This window comes from Nipponia nippon, unplaced genomic scaffold (genome assembly GCF_047370975.1).
Source record: "Nipponia nippon isolate SJK-2023a ecotype South Korea unplaced genomic scaffold, ASM4737097v1 scaffold_4, whole genome shotgun sequence".
Classification (NCBI taxonomy): domain Eukaryota; kingdom Metazoa; phylum Chordata; class Aves; order Pelecaniformes; family Threskiornithidae; genus Nipponia; species Nipponia nippon.
In genome coordinates this window covers 33,822,676-33,838,820 of record NW_028262358.1, presented here as the reverse complement: position 1 = coordinate 33,838,820, position 16,145 = coordinate 33,822,676, and the positions used below count along the sequence as shown (strand labels likewise).

The following is a 16,145-nucleotide window of genomic DNA, read 5'->3' as shown; positions in this document are numbered from 1 at the left end:
GTCTCTCATTGCAAGATTTCTGTTGCTAATGGCATCACTGAGGCTCTGCAGTTAGTGACAAATAAGTTTTTTGAAAGGTAGATATTGAGAATATATATTTTTTTCAGTGCTAGCAGGCGAGAGTTCTTTACAATTCCTCTTCTCAGTCTGTGTCTTAGCCTTGGAAAACCCTCATTACACCAATGGGGGGAAGGGTGTACCAAGAAAAACTCAGTGTATGAATGAAAAATAACAGAGCAAGTAGGTTCTATATAGAACTGGTTTTAGGCTATTAGTTTGAAGAATTACCTTCCTGAATGCTGTATACCATCTGATGGATGAGGACATAGCTGGAGTATACTACTAGGGCTTTGAAGCAGAGCAGCGCCGCTTATTTATGCACTCTTGAGCTGACTAGCAAATATGCAATATTTATAGCATTATCTATTCTTGTTAATCCAATATTAGAGAATTTCAGAAAGCATAAGAGGGCTCTCAGTAAAGTCAGCAAAACCAAAACTGATATTGCTGAATGCTTTCGAATTTCCCATTTTATCAGAACCAGTGTAAGCTTATTTGTATGTGTCTGTGCATGCACATTCATATATGTAAATATACATATTTGAATACTAGTAAGTAGCCTTCAGGTGCTGTGGAATGGCCAGGATGTTCATGATTTGCCTTCATAACTTTTTCATCAGGTATATTCCTGTGTTACAGCTTTTTTTTTTTTTTTCTTCCTCCTTGTGTTTCTGTTCTTCCACTTTGCTATCTGTGTGCATTATTCCTTCGCTTAAGAATCCTGTTCTGAGTATTCAGCCCACTGATGATATCATTTGTTCTCCAACTTTAACTGTCACCAGAATCTGCTTTTGTCCCTCTCCCAACCCTAACCCTGTGCTGCTAAAATACATAATTTAATAACGAGAAAATAAGTTCAAATAGACACCTGTAAAATATTTTTTTGAAAACTAGTGAGTTTAGCATTGTGGCCTTTTTTCTCTTCTGGCCTTTTCAAGGTTCGTTCTTTATAATAGTCTGAATATATGAAGGGCTTGAGATGCTGTTTGTCAGCTATTTAAAAAAAAACAACCAAAAAAAAACCCCCAAAACCAAAACAAAACCCAAACCAGCTTCCCTTAACATGCTTAGAACGGTATCAAGCTTCTACGCTGCATAAATTGCCCCCAGTAATCAAGACAATGGGAGTTCCGCCTCGTGCCTGCAGACGCTGGTAGTGGCTGGCTGTGTATGGTTTTGCTGTCAGCCGCTGTTTTTAAACACGTTCTTCAGCTGTTTACCCGTGTAGCAAGAGATGGGCAGCGAGCACCCGGCTGAGTGCTCAGCAGGGCTGTCCAGCCTGCTCGCTCTCCACAAACTCATCCGTTGTCGTGGGCTCCGGAGGTTTACAGACTTGGCCCCTTCGTGTAATTCAGGAAAGGAGCCCCCTTCTCCTACTCCTCTAAATAAACGAGGTCCTTCTTTCCGTCAGCAGCAATAGGGGTGGCTGTTGCCTTAGGAAATGTTTCAACTAATTGAAATGCCCAAAGTTAATCCATCAAAGGAACTGTGCAGTACAGGTGCCTGAATACATTTAAATGTGTACTTCTTTGAATCAATTGGGTATATAATAAAAATGAGAAAGAAATGAACATTTCCATTAACTAAAGACATGCTGACATCAGAGAGTGCAGGGGGGAGTAGTGCGAGAATTTAACTATAAAACAGATGTAGTACAGGAACCTAAATATGATATGAAAACTAATTAGCTTTTCACTTAATTTAGCAATTATGAAATTTATTGACAAGAAAGGATAATAGGCATCTTCATGCTTTTTCTAATCATAACTTAGCTAAAATGCATGCAGTAGCCTATGTAGCTCACTATTTGTCATACAATTTTCAATGTGCATTTATCATAGAATCATGGAATAGTTTGGGTTGGAAGGGTCCTTTAAAGGTCATCCAGTCCAACCCCCCTGCAATTGGCAGAGACATCCTCCACTAGATCAGGTTGCTCAGAGCCCCATCCAGCCTGGCCTTGAATGTTTCCAGGGATGGGGCACCTACCTCCTCTCCGGGCAACCTGTTTCAGTGTTTCACCACCCTCATTGTAAAAAAATTTCTTCCTTATATCTAGTCTGAATCTACCCTCTTTTAGTTTAAAACCATTCCGCCTTGTCCTGCCCTGCTAAACAGGCCCTGCTAAAAAAAATTTAATGCGAAAAATGTTTTCATTCATCTGGGTTGCTGGCACTAGATTAGTCTCTTCCATTTCATTAGAGATGGTAGTTAATAGCCTCATTAAGTTACGCTGCAGTACAGTATACTTCCTTTTTGATGGATGATAGTACCAACAACACAGGTTCAGAGGAAAACAAAAAATGTGAGAGATAAGAAGGAATTAGTGTATAATAATCCCCCCCCACCCCCCCCCCCGAATCTCAGAATTACAGAACGGCTGAGGGTGGAACAGGCCCCGGGAGACTGCCTGGTCCACCCCCCTTGCTCAGAGCAGGGTCACCTAGAGCAGGCTGGGGGCCGTGTCCGGGCAGGTTTTGAGCACCTCCGAGGATGGAGCCTCCACAGCCCCCTTGGGCAACCTGTGCCAGCGTCGGGTCTCCCATACAGTAAAAAAGTGTTTTCTTATACATAAACGGAATGTTACTAAAATTATATGGTTATGCTCCCACATTTTTCTCTTTTCCTGAAGTTGTATGCCAGCAGTAATACATGCATTAATACTCATTTACACGCATATATAAAATTTTAACTAGAGCGTGTTAAGTTTTGAAGCTTGGTGATAAGAAACACAAATTAGGTTGATGCATGTAAACCACTGGGGAGGGGGGCAGTTGCCTGGTTTCCTAAGGAAATAAGGCCCCCATAGTTTGTCCTGCAATAACTTCTGAATCTCTTGGATTATTTTAATCAAATTTCACGAAGGTATCAAGGTCTTGAACACACCAATCCCACATGCAGGTTTTGTGAAAACCGGCAGCTTAGTACTTGGAGGGGATAGGCATGTGACACGACACAAATCTGTGCCCCTGTTGAAGTACCCTTTAGCTGTGGCTGACCTCCCCTCCGCATCAGGCCAGGTTGCCTTCTGGGGGTGACCAGTGGCCAGGGGACCCACCTTGCCTTGCCTGTGTTTCAGGTTGTCGGGATTCAAGTCAGCTGGAGCACGAGGCTGCGGTAGCTGCGGTAGCTCAGCCACAGCCCTACGCCGTTACGCAGGGTATTTGCTTAAGCGTAACGCTGTACTTGGGCGCTGTAAGACATGCTGTCAGGTAGCCACGTACACAAGTTTTGTACTGCTCTGGAGCGTTCATCTTTGTGTTTTACAAATGCCTGTTCTCACTATGCTAGCAAAGTGCTTGGTGCTGCACGAGTTTCTCTTCTTTCCTTGCAACACGTCATGCGCGCCAGCTCATTTTGGGGAAATTACGCCACGCTGTTGTTGAGCTCAAAAATAATGCTTGCACTCAAAGCAATACACATGCTAAATTTTTTTTCACTGTTTTTTAGTGTTCATTAAATAAAAAAAACCCAAACATTTTAAGTCACTGTCTGTAACGGAAGCTTTTTTCTTAATTTCTATTGCAAAGGGGGACGGAGAGTTTTGCTGGCAGAGTTTGAAGCACATCAGTAATGTTTCACATTTGAAACGGCTTGCAGCAGCTCTTTCCATTACGTGCCTCAAACAGCTAAGCTAAAAGTTGTTGGGGGTTTTTTGTTGTTGTTTGGCTGGTTGTTTTTACTCATTAGGGCTGGAAACAACTACTGTTTGAATGCTTTTGGTAATTGACGTAGAAATAATAACTTCTGTAATGCAACTTCTGGGGGTTATTTATAGTCTCCAGAGTGATTTCAGAGGGAGCCTCCTGAGGCAAAGAAGGGGCTGACAGGACTTGAGTTCCACCGGGACCATTCCTATACAGTCTCTCCACTCCACATTGTTTAGGGACAACGAGTTTTAGTGCAGTTGCTTTTAAACTCTATGCAGGGGGGGAAATAAATCAGTGAATGGTGATGTTAAGGGCAGTGTGATGATACTAGAAAACAGATTGTGTGGTTAAATGTTACTGAAGGGTTTATTTAAGAATTTTTGAGACATCTGTCTGTAGTGTTTTAAGAAAAATTGAGGTGAATTCACAAAATAAATGAGTTTCTTATGAGCATGAGTGCTTCCAAGAGATGGGCGCTTTAAGTTTCTGACGCAGCTTTGAGATGCAGTCTTGGTTGTGTGAGGGGATGAGATGTTCATCTGGACGTAAATACCCGCGTTTCAAAACAACTGTTTCCACAGCATTATGCAGCAACAGGGAGGAACTGAGGTGGTCACAGCTGTCAAACTTGGCTCATAAAATGTTAATCTTGAATTTCCATCTCTTCATTAATAGTCAACAAGCAAATGGGTTTTGGAACAACTGTGTTAATTTTGGGTTCATTGGAAGTAGTGGAGATGATTTTAAATGATGATTCTGGTAAATGTGGTAGGAAAGATTTGTAAAGAGGGAGTTTCCTCTAGATGAAATTGCTAATGCATAGTCAACATGCCAGGGAATTAAGTAATCCCTCATCTAAAAATGGAATAATGAAAGGAAAAAAAAACCCCTAGAAACTGGCAAGAAGATATTGCGCACACTTTAGTAAATGCCTATTATGTAGTTATTGGCTGTGACTGTTTCTTTGTGGACAGAGGTTTTAGCAGCTCAAGCTCCTTTTAAAATAGTTTCAGAGGAGATGGCAGTGACGTTTGAGGGTTCATTAATTATTGCTCTTACTGGTGTTTGCACAGGCAGCTGAGATCACAAATGTCAGTCTGTCACTGTGATGGGTTCTTTAGGAAAAGAAAAAAATCCTGACTAAGCGCCTCAAAAGCTGTCATCAAACCAGAGATTAAACAGATTCATCTCATTCTTGAAGCAAGTGGCAGCAGAGGCGGCCTTCTCTTTCTCTTGCTGCTCTCCCATCTCTTCCTTCCTTCCTCCTTCCCTGTTACATTTTCTCAGCCCACGTCTCTGCTGGGCTTAGAGCTCCCCACCCCCTCCCCAAAATGCCATGAAAGAGCCAGCACGATGGTTAGTGAAGCCATGTGCCTGCACCTGCAAACTCCTCCATGGCAGGAGAGTAAGAGAGTGGGATTCAGCTCTGACAGTCCTAACACCATTTATTTGGAAAATTTTGAGGGGAGAACATGAGTAATGAAGACGAGAACAGTGACAGTAAGGAACAAACATGAGTTTCTGTCCAAGGCGTAACAGAATTTTTAAGAACACTACTCTGCGCATTGTTTCCAGATAAGCCTCCAGTTTCAGCCTTCCTCAGCTGAATTACTTTGTTCTCTTATTTCAAATGGGAGTTTGGTAGAGTCATCACAATTAGAAGAATTTCCCATCATCAGGTATAGATTAGAAGAATCCTTATTTCTCTGAATCCTTATCTCCTCTGAATTAAAGTTGCAATGGGAGAGTGGCAATGGCAGTTACTCTGCTGAGCAATTTCTTTGTGAAATTTTGGGGATGTCTCATCTCTATCATTTTTCTTCATTTTTACAGAAAAGTTTTTTATGATTTTTGACATTTGCAGGTAAAAGGAAAGCATTCTTTTCTTTCTTTCTTTTTTTTTTTTTTGTCTCAGACTGGGTATTTGTTGGTTTAGGTGTAATGCTGTTGTGTGTGGAAAGTGTTTCTTAAAAGTGAAGCAAGAAGTAATTCTTGTTGCATGAACCATCCTTCCAAGGAAAGCCACTGTCAGTCACTGGCTGAATGAATCCTCTTCTCTGTAGCCATTTTTGACTGTTTAATAGTTCACACTGAGGATTTACTCGAGTCCAGTTGCAGCACTTCACCCTGTTCCTAGGGTTTTTCTGCAATCCGGGTAGTAAAGCTATGCATGACAATTTCCTTTCGCTGTCAGATCTCTGAAGTTTAATGTTGCAAGATTCCAGGTGCTGGAAGATTTATTTTGTGTCCTGTATTGCTTGTGTCAGTATCGTGGAAGGCAACGTGATCGGGAAGAAATGGATGCAGGACTGAATCTAAAAGTTCTGATTTCTAAGCTGTGCTTTCTCCTTGCTCTTTGTACTTGCCCGTGAGAAGATGTAAGCACGTGTTCTCCTGGTCTGTTCTGTAACGAGCATTAGCTTGTGCTCGCGTGTTCAAGGCGCTGTGCAGTCAGTGATCAGATAGCTGGTACTCTCCCTGAGAGTCAGGCTAAGTTTACCTCGGTGTTAACACTGTTTAATTTATGGCAAAGAGATGCATTTTTAAAAATGAGATACATAAATTTTCATTTCTATCATATTAACCAACTTGTGTTAATATTCAATTAGTCATTACCAATTAACAGGAAATGTATAATTAAATATTTTAATTATAGGACTACTAGCCTGACATGGAGTAGCTGTTTTTCTCATTAAGGCACACGGCTTCATTAACTGATTAGACACTGCTTGACTCATGCACACGAACCCCTTATTTGGACTTTATTGTCAGCAGACCACCATGGTTTCCATTGGCTTAATTCAGAATGCCAAATTCATTTCTGAGAAGTACCAGAACGGCTTATGGTTCCTGAAGCAAAGATGTGTGGGAGGCAGCTATTTCAAAATAGCAGTTTATCTGTTTCTGAGTAATGAATAAACTACAAATCCTGTATTTCCCCATCTTTGGCAACAAGGTGGGCTGGAACAGATTGCTACAGAACCCTGAATCAGCCAGGTTACAGTATGCAAGCTGCCTGTTGAAGGGTGCATGCTACTACATTCAAGGCTAGGCTGCTTTTCTAGGTACTAGGCATTTGAAAACAAGCATCTGTCTGTGTGATAGGACTGTTGCCTTGGAGTGTGAGGCGGGATCTCTGCAGTCTGTTCAGAGGATCTTTCTCTTGGATCATCATCTGCACAGATTTAATTTAAGACAGGACTAGTTGTTCCATAACTGTATTAATTCATTATGCGCTACTTACTTTTCCTTGTCAAGGCTCCTGCACAGCCAGGCATGCAGAGGTGGAGTACGTTACATACTGAATGTTGGTTTAGGCCCAATAAATGTGTTTTGTAAGGTGTAAGTTGTAATCTGTGACATCGATCAAAAAGAAGGCTGTATTGAGGCACACATCAGATAAAATTATTGCACCCTAATAAAAACTTATCACCTGTATACTGTGCAGAAAGCAGCTCACTTGTATTAAATGTGAGATGCGGGGACTTTGTACTTATTGAAAAGCCAGGCGCATTTTCAGCATATCTTAAGAGCAGTATGACAGAAATAAAGTAGACCCAAGTGAGCCAAGTTGTATATTTGTAATGGCTGTAATATTGAGTCCAACAACTGGAAAAACACTGTGAGACAAGGTCTGAAACACAGGTAAGAAAAGTGGGCTAGTGTATACTGCGTGTGAGGAACCAGGGAAAGTTAATAGAGCATACCCCGGAGGGAGAGGCTGGCTAGACTGACTTCATTAGATATTTGGTCAAGGAAAGGCATGGCATTGATAAGCAGTGGATCCGACAAGATCACTGAAATAACAAGGATATGGACAGTGTTTTAGCCATGGCAGTTATCTTTTCATGGCTAATCCAGGACAGCTAACACAAAGTAGACATGTTTTCCATAAGCATGCAATGGAAACTTAAAGGTAAAAACATGTTCAGTAGGCTACGTCCTGCCAAAAAGATATTTTATGTGTTGAATTAATGTCCTTTCAAAATGAATTTAACTGAACTAATGCTTTTTTTTTTGCCCTTGATCACCATCTTGCACTAGAACGCTGATTGATTGCAGTAATGGCTCTCAGCAGTTACTGTCCTTGCCACACTACTACAAACAATTTAATTTTTAGTACAGTTTGGATGAAATTTATTTGCAGCTTCTATTAAAAAGACATAGAGAACTGATTCCGCTATGCACACATTTGGGAAGGGAAAATGTCTTTTCTAGCCTGACCTGACTCAGATTGCAGAGTGATCTACTGAAATCCACTGCCTGTAACATGCCACGAAAATAAGACTTGGGCATCCCATGTTCCAGTTGGTAATGTGCTTTTCATGTGCTACTCTAGAGCCCTGGTCAACATACTCTCCATTGTAAAAGAAAAGAAAGGGGGGGGGGGGGGGGGGGGAGGCACTACACTACCTGAAGTAACACTTTACTGAAATTTAACTACTTAGGGTTTTCCACACACTATTTTCTTCTAGGCTGAAATTTAAAAAGTTATTAATGCAAATACTATTCTGACTAATTCTTTAAAAATAGCTGAGCACTTTGAATTTATAGCATGCATGTACAGGTTGGGCTTATTTTGTTTGGGTTTGTACTATTGGTGTGTACTCATTTACATTTAAATTGTTGTCCATGCGGAAAGAGAGGGAAGCACAGTATGGTGCTTTCATGTACCGCCTTCAGTCGTAAGAGAGAGAGTTTACATGCTGTGCCTTAAAAATCTCCCTCCTGCCCAGGGAGGAAATGGGTCGAACCCGTGTTCAGCTGTTTTTCAGCAGCAGCCCACTTCAGTCAGTTTGTGCAGGGAGAACGAAGGAGGTGCAGAGGAGAAACTAAATGAGATGACAGATGAAGCCGGCAATTGTTTAGGGTGGTGTACGCTACGTGTATCTGTCATGACCCAGCCACGGCTGGGAGGAAGCTAATCGGTTCATTTTCTATTCAGTACCACCAGCAGGAGGGGTTCTTATAGGGAACAAAGATAATTTGTCCTTTACGTGATGCTCATTTTGATTGGTAAGAAAATGTGTATACGTGATAGAATGGGAAGTATCACGCTGCTTGGTGGTGACCCCAGCTGAAAGCAATATACCTTCAATCTTCCCAAAGGGATGCCTCAGCAAGGAAGTTCTAATATTTTTCCTAAAATATTTATTGTGAATACAACAGATTCACAGTCGGAGAGTGAGGCTTCTCCTGTGAAACGGCCACGGCTACTGGATGACAGTAATGACAGGCCTGAAGAAACCAGTCGATCCAAACAGAAGAGTAGACGCCGATGCTTCCAGTGCCAAACAAAACTGGAGCTAGTACAGCAGGAACTGGGATCATGTCGCTGTGGTGAGTACTGTTTGTCAGTAGCGTCCAGCTTTCTAACACAGCCGTGCTCGGATCTGTATCAGAGGTGGAAATACAGGGAACACTTGCATTTTGTATCTTTCAGAGATACTTTAAACAGAAGCTATAGCTTCCACTGGTAGCAAAAAGTTATAATTAGTTCCTGTCTAATTTCCCATTTAAAACTTTGGCCTTGATGTACTGCCTTGTCTCAAGAGATCTCAGATGTTAATGAATTTAGCTTCAGAAGTCCCTGTACGGCGGGAGAGCGTCATACCCACTTGACAGGAGAAGAAACACAAAGCACATCAGTAAATATGCAAAGATGACAAGGTTTTTACAGAGCTTAAAGGAACATAGGTCAGCATCTACATTCTGCTTTTTATAATTATGTTATTATTAAAAAATTAAAACCAAAAAAACCGCTAACTGAAAATGTTTTCATTCTCACAGTTAGCTGTTAGGGGGGAGAAGACTTGCTGTTCACCGTGCACTTAAAATCATCCAACCTGGCCTTCCGAAGTTGATGGCACTGTTCAGCTAATTGAATTGAGGATGATAATCTCATGCAGACAGCTAATTTGGGGTTTCGTATTACATGCAAATAATCTTTCTGAAATAATAATTAATGTGACTAGACTCCAGAGGAGATGCTCTCTCCTTCATGGAACAATTGTGTTCATAACTGGCTTAAATGTGCTCATCAGAGCCAGTGATAATGCACATGGTAGTTTTTATTATGCTAATTATTTTTTCATATAATCGTGTATTGAAAGCTTACGCTTGCGCTCTCTGACCATGCTTGTATTGATACATTTGGAGAAGTTTGTTTACTTTATCGTGTCTCAGCAGGGGGGTCATTTCCAAAGCATTGGCATAGACGATAGGTGCAATTCACATTGCACCTGTGAAATGTAGAACGTTGTATTAAAATGTTTTCTGGATGGAAGGCATGTCCTTCTGAGCAGCAGTGGGAAGAGAAAGGATTGGCTAAGCTAGTTACAAAGACCCAGTTAATGAATTCTATATTGAATACCTAATATCAAGTGAAGAGAAGCGATAGAAAGCTGCAAAGATTCCATGTTATCCTTTGTTCTTTTCTTCAGCGCCTGTCTGTCTGCAGCCTTTAGAGGTTACTGTTGTCCTCTTTCGGACATGAGACAGGCTTTGTTTCAGATATTGGAGCACTGCCATAGAACTGATATACGTTACCTGTGAAGCCACCAAAGATGAAATCAAAAGCTGTAATGTTGAAATTCTTGTTACGGAAATCATGCGTCTGGTTACTGTGAAGTATCAAACTGAAGAAATTCACTATCAATGACACAGTTTGGCACAGCTCTTTCTGCTCAGCATGGTAGAGGCAGGAGTTTCTGCTCTTGGTCTGCTGCTGTCACGTATCAAATGACTGAGGCTGCTCACAGGTTCCTGACTGAAATAGAAGAATCCTCCCTAATATTGGGAGCAAGAGAGTTTTACAAGTTTGGGAAGAACTGGAGAAAAGATGACTTAGCGATTATGTTATATCATTAATCTTTCCCGCATTCTGCAAAATTGGAGCTATGTAAGAGCAATGAAGTTGAAAGCAACTTTTTAAAAGTCCTTCCATTAATTACTAATGTTTTTAAAATTATAAAATAAGACCTGCTTTTTTTTTTTTCCATAAACTGGATGACACATACATCTAGTTGGTTCCTCTCAAGTTTTCTTGAAGTGGTTCCATAATTCAACATTGTTGCAATATAAATGTTGTAGGAATTATTCTTTAAATTGTTTCGATTGGATATATAGAGCTTTATGGAAATAATTCTATTAAACTTCATAAAATATGTTCATAAAACATGAATATGAAACAAAAAATTCTGAGTTCCTCAGAAATAAGTGAGGAAATGAAAATTTGCATTCCTACATTACGTATTGCATCCTATATAGTTTAAAGGATGTATAATAAACATTTAGATTCCAACATTTAATGAGAGAAGTGAGAGGCAGGAGTCTATTTCCATGTTTACAACACGGCTGAAAAGACTGGAGATCTTTGGTTTATCTGTGCAGCTGTAATGTTTCGTTAATACTGTATTCAGTACATGTGTTATCTATAATGAAATGCTCTCATGATGTGAAAGCAGGCATACCCTGCACTACTTACTTCTAATAGTAATATTAATAAGAAGCAAACAAAACCTTATCACTGAGCAACACAGGTCACCTCAGCTTCACGTCACCAAAACTGCTTTACCAATACTTATCAGCATGTAGCTTTTATCATTTTTAAAGAAGATGCCTTAGAAACCATTCTCACAAACTTTGCCCTACTGTCTGTAAAAATGAGGTTGCTTTAGGTCACGAATGACAAGCCAGATCAAAAAGCCTGGGGAAGGGTTGATGGGAAATGGGACAGAATAAATACGTTGAAATTCTTGTTCACTTAAAATGTTTTCTAAATCTATGTGTGATCAGGTTATCCTTTTAGTCATAATGTGAAGCACAGGTAATGATGAGTGTTTAACTGGAAATGTTAGAAATATAATCAACTGGTGTAAAAGCAGCATGTATATTTTTCAGAAGTAATGGTCAAGGTAGAACATTGTTTGATCTGGACTTTGGACCACTGCTATTAAATTCTTGGCATCTTAATCCTTAACTGAAGCAATGGGAAAAAAACATGGAAAAAACCTTAACTTTAAACATTAAAAGAAATTCCGATAGAATCAATAAAAAGGCAGACACAGTCTTTAGACGGACAAATGTGTGTGTTTGCTTGGTTGTAAGGAAAAAGGATTAACCACATAAATATTATGTTGTTCCAAAGCTGTGTCTGAAACACTGTTGTTAAAATCCCGATTAACTCTTTAAGACTCCACAGAACAGCAATTTTATTGTTTGCTGTTACCCATCGTCTTGTCTTAATGTTAAAAGTACTGGAAATCATCTCCTCTTTTGCTGATGTGTCCTCATGACTCTTCCAGTGAGATTTTTAGTGAGACACAATAGCAAGAAAAACCTATACATACTGGACAATGTTTTAATATACCTGCAGATATTAACCCAGTGTAACTGGGACTTGTCCAGTGGGGTACAACCTTTTTAAAAGGAGTCAGAGTGAGTGGGCTGCTTCTTTACACCAGATTCAGAGATCCTTGGGAAACTGCTGTATTGGCTCTACTATCTCCTGTAAGACCTGTCCTGAGAGAGGTGATGCTGCTGAGCTCGTTCCCTTGACACTACATGGAATTTTAGACAGATTTGACAGTGCTGCAGGGCTTTGCCATGAAGAAAAACAGTTCATTACTAAGAAGGGAGTTCCAGTAATGGTTCTTCAAATTAAAACACAACATTTTTCAGCTGTAGAAAGATTTGTTTATTTTCATACACACTTACATGCATACTCTCAAATTTTTTTTTCATTCTGCTTCCACTCTGCACAAGTTATTAACTGCTGACAAGAAATTCACATCTCATAAATAACGCTTAAGAGCCATTGCTATATAAGTTGAATGTGTTATGAATTGTGATGGGCCTTTTTGTAGTGTTCTGTGCCTGGAGCAGGAAGAACAGAGGATGTCATTTTCATTAATTTCTAATGAGGTGCCAATTAAAGGCAAGGAAGGAACTCAGAAGGGAAGAGTCACAGAGCTCCCCTGAATCCTGTACCCTGGGGCTGTCAAACAAGCGTGCTGCCGAGCCTCCTCTGAAAGTTCCAGTAAATTACAAACTCATCCAGAGCACACGCAGACAAATTCGGCTTCCCTTTGATCTTCAAAAGAGCAATTTGTAAGACGAGTTCTGAGCCTTTTCACATGGCGAACTGGGAGAAGTGATAGGAATTGTTAATTGCTGATGCACTCTGCAAGCTTCAGTGAGAAAGAGAAATTTTAAAATGAATTCTCATTTTGTGCCTCTCTGACTGGATAACCTTTAAATCAACACTACTAGAATAAAACCAGCTTCCTGTGAAACGTTTTTAGATGACAGTTACACTAGGCACGTTTTCCAGCCAGCGATGTTCTCCAGTTTTGGGTGGACCTTTAGTGTCTTACGATGGATAATGATTGTATTGAAATAATGTATTCATTTAATATCATATTTAGTAGGCAGTTATATCATCAAGGAATTACAGGAATCATATTCTTCAAGTTACATTCTATTACAGCATTTCTGCTGGAAGTGTAAGCAGTCCAAAATCAATCGCCTGTGATCCTTGATCTGAAAATTGTCAGTTCAGTGATGTGATAAGCAGGTGTTACCACAGACTTGCTTTAAAACTAGGGGCAGCGAATTTGTGAGTTAAAGTAGCTATATAACACAGAGTTCTGGAAATGTATTTTAGAAGAAGACAGGTCGCTTATTTGAAAATTACACTATAAATTTATGGGCCTTGTCTTAATTACTTGACTAGATGTATATCACTACTAAATAAAGTTGTGTACGCTTGTAAAAGATACTGAGCTGTAAAATTCTAAGCCATAGAAATTATTTGCACAGAAAGCATAGCTTAGTTTTATGGCAGAAGTTCAGTATTTTACAGCAAAAAGTAGTTCTGATATCACTTGTGTAAAGCCAACACACAGAAATCTGTAGCGGTCTTTAATATTGTTGGAATTGCGCAAGTCGGACGAGGATATGCTAGATGATCAGTAAAGGAATTCCATGTCTGTCATGTTAGATCCAGTCCTAGTCAGCAATTAGAACAGCACAATGTGCCAGCTCTTCAGCAGCTTTGGTGTAGAATGGTTTGCTCTTTGTAGGCCACACGGCTGTAGCTCAGGCTCCACCTAGCCAGAACTCTTGGCAATCAATGGGGTGGGCAAGATAACGGGCCCTGGAAAGGACGCCTAGCTTTAGCTTCCGGTAGAAGTGCCTTAGAGAGATGGTGCTGATTTGTTTGTGTGCTTCTCAGGTAGGAATCTCACGGTTTTTGTGTTCTTTGGCCAGAGTAGATGCTTAATAGGATGGGAAGATGTTGAAACCTTCCAGTTTGATCAGACTATATCAAAAAATAACTGCTCAGTTGTGATGCAATCCGATCAAAGAGTTGTTAGCAGCATTTCTTGTCTGTGTGGACAGAAAATATTTTCTTGGAGATTTACTGGCCTAGGCTGTGTTGTAACAAGTTATAATTTCCCAGGATGCAGGCAGACTGGAACAGTTATGTATTCATCGCCACGCTTGACGGAGACTCTGCAGTAACTACTAACCTCGGGCACGGGTGAAAGCAAAGCGTGTTGTTTTGCAATTTTTATTTGAGAGGTTGGCAAGTATTGATGTTTGTCTGTTTCTTGATTTGAAGGGATGCACATTCACAAGTGGCCTCTACAGTGGGAAGACTCTGAGTCAGGAAAGGAGAGTCTAACTTTGCCAGTTAGCCAGAGCGCTGCCTCGCTGTGCTGAATGTGTGGAATAGCACACCACCAGAGTTGCTGGAGCACACGACAGGCTGCGCCTTCATAAGGGCATAACTTTCCTTCCTAATGAGTTAGGAACTTTGTGTGGATATAACTTTATGCACATAGATCACTGTCCGCTGCTCATTGTGACTGAGATCTAACTACTAAAGCATGTCTCTAGAAAGAGGACCCAGATTTTAGTCTTTGCAGTATACAGTGTGCTGGGCTCGTTGGAGATGGTGCTGAATGTGGCTTCAATGCAAACTGGATAAAGGCCATGTTAAATTTTTATTAGAAGTTGGTGAAATGCCTCATCAAGATGTGATCAAGTGGGTAAGATTGCCTTGATAAAATGGTGTCTAGTTCTAACAAGTTTCATAGCAAGCTGCTTGCTATAGCTTAGCAACACAGCAAATCAACGTGTCTGAATAGTTAATAACTCAATTTGTACCCGACTACTTTGTGGCTTATTTCTTGTGAGGTTAATGCATAAAAACACTTAAGATTTGGCATTCTTTGCCTAGATTAGAGGAGGGGACAGGAAGAATGGAAAACAAAGAGAAGAGACCATAGTAGTACAAGATGTACGTGTTGCATAGTACAGTCAGCTCAGATGACAAATTCATTCATACAGGAAAATGAAAGAAAGATAAAGGAGAAGCTGAACTGTGAAAGAGTATAAAATAGGGAGGTAAAGCAACAAACTATTTATTTGAGTAATCTTAAGATTGCTTGCCTAGAGGGGAAAAAACATGTAAATGAATGTTTAACTACCTTGATTGAAAACAAACAGAAAAAATAGGGGCAATGGGACAGGCAATTATAAATGCCTATTAAGTAGATGAAAGGAATCATTGACAGAAACACAGGTACTTTGGTTGATTATTAAAATAAGAGAAAAAAACGTATTTAAGACAGCTCATCAAAAAAGGTATGTCCAAAAAATGCATGTGAAGTCTTCATATTAATTTGTATACAGGTATTAGTGCACCACATTCCTTTGTATGTGAACAGTGATCATGAGGGAAGTTACTCATGGGAACAAAATTACAAATTTGAGAAGTCATTTGAAAAAAGTAGCTCAAAGGAAGGCTGACCTTAAGGTGATGAGGGAATAAACCCATGGGGAACACATTTATCTTGCACTAGAACAATGTTAAAAACAAACTGGCATTATATCTCTCACAAAATATCCTACATCCTAAGCCATCACCTGACTTAAGTCTGGTGTGTTCTAAAGATAATTTTGTGCTTGCCAAATTATAAAGAGATATATATATATAAATATATTAGCAATGGAAAGGACTTTAAAACATTAATGAGTAAATGCAGATTAAGGGAGATCCAACCACCATGAGAAAGCAGTGTAAACAAGTTGTAAAAATCTAATTTTGGCAGGGACAGGAACAAAACTTTTTTTAAAATATTTGGCAAACATACCTTCTAAACTATTTCAGACATTCATCTCATATTATGTATATATACGCATGTATATATATAGACACAAACACATAAGCATAGTTAATAAGTATAAAAAAGAGAGTTCTGGTATGTTACTGTGCTTTTTTTTTTTCCACAGCCCTGCTTTTAATTTAGTTCTGTATAAATCTGTAATAACCTGGCAGAATTATTTTCTTGGGATTATTTAAAAGTGTCTGTTGCTTTACTTCTGTTTTGGTCTGCCACTAAGAAGTGGGGTAAGAGAAAGAAA

General features: G+C 39.8%; 1 protein-coding gene across 4 annotated transcripts in view; it reads left to right on the top strand.

Annotated features, from left to right (window-relative positions):
- The window catches only part of ZFAND3 (zinc finger AN1-type containing 3), a 188,815-nt gene that overhangs the window by 112,606 nt on the left and 60,064 nt on the right, over nt 1-16,145 (top strand). For all 4 annotated transcript variants that reach the window (XM_087777314.1, XM_087777313.1, XM_087777312.1 and 1 more), the window contains one exon: nt 8,880-9,050. In XM_087777314.1, coding sequence (XP_087633440.1) covers nt 8,880-9,050 — 171 coding nt within the window. The remainder of the gene's footprint in view (nt 1-8,879; nt 9,051-16,145) is intronic.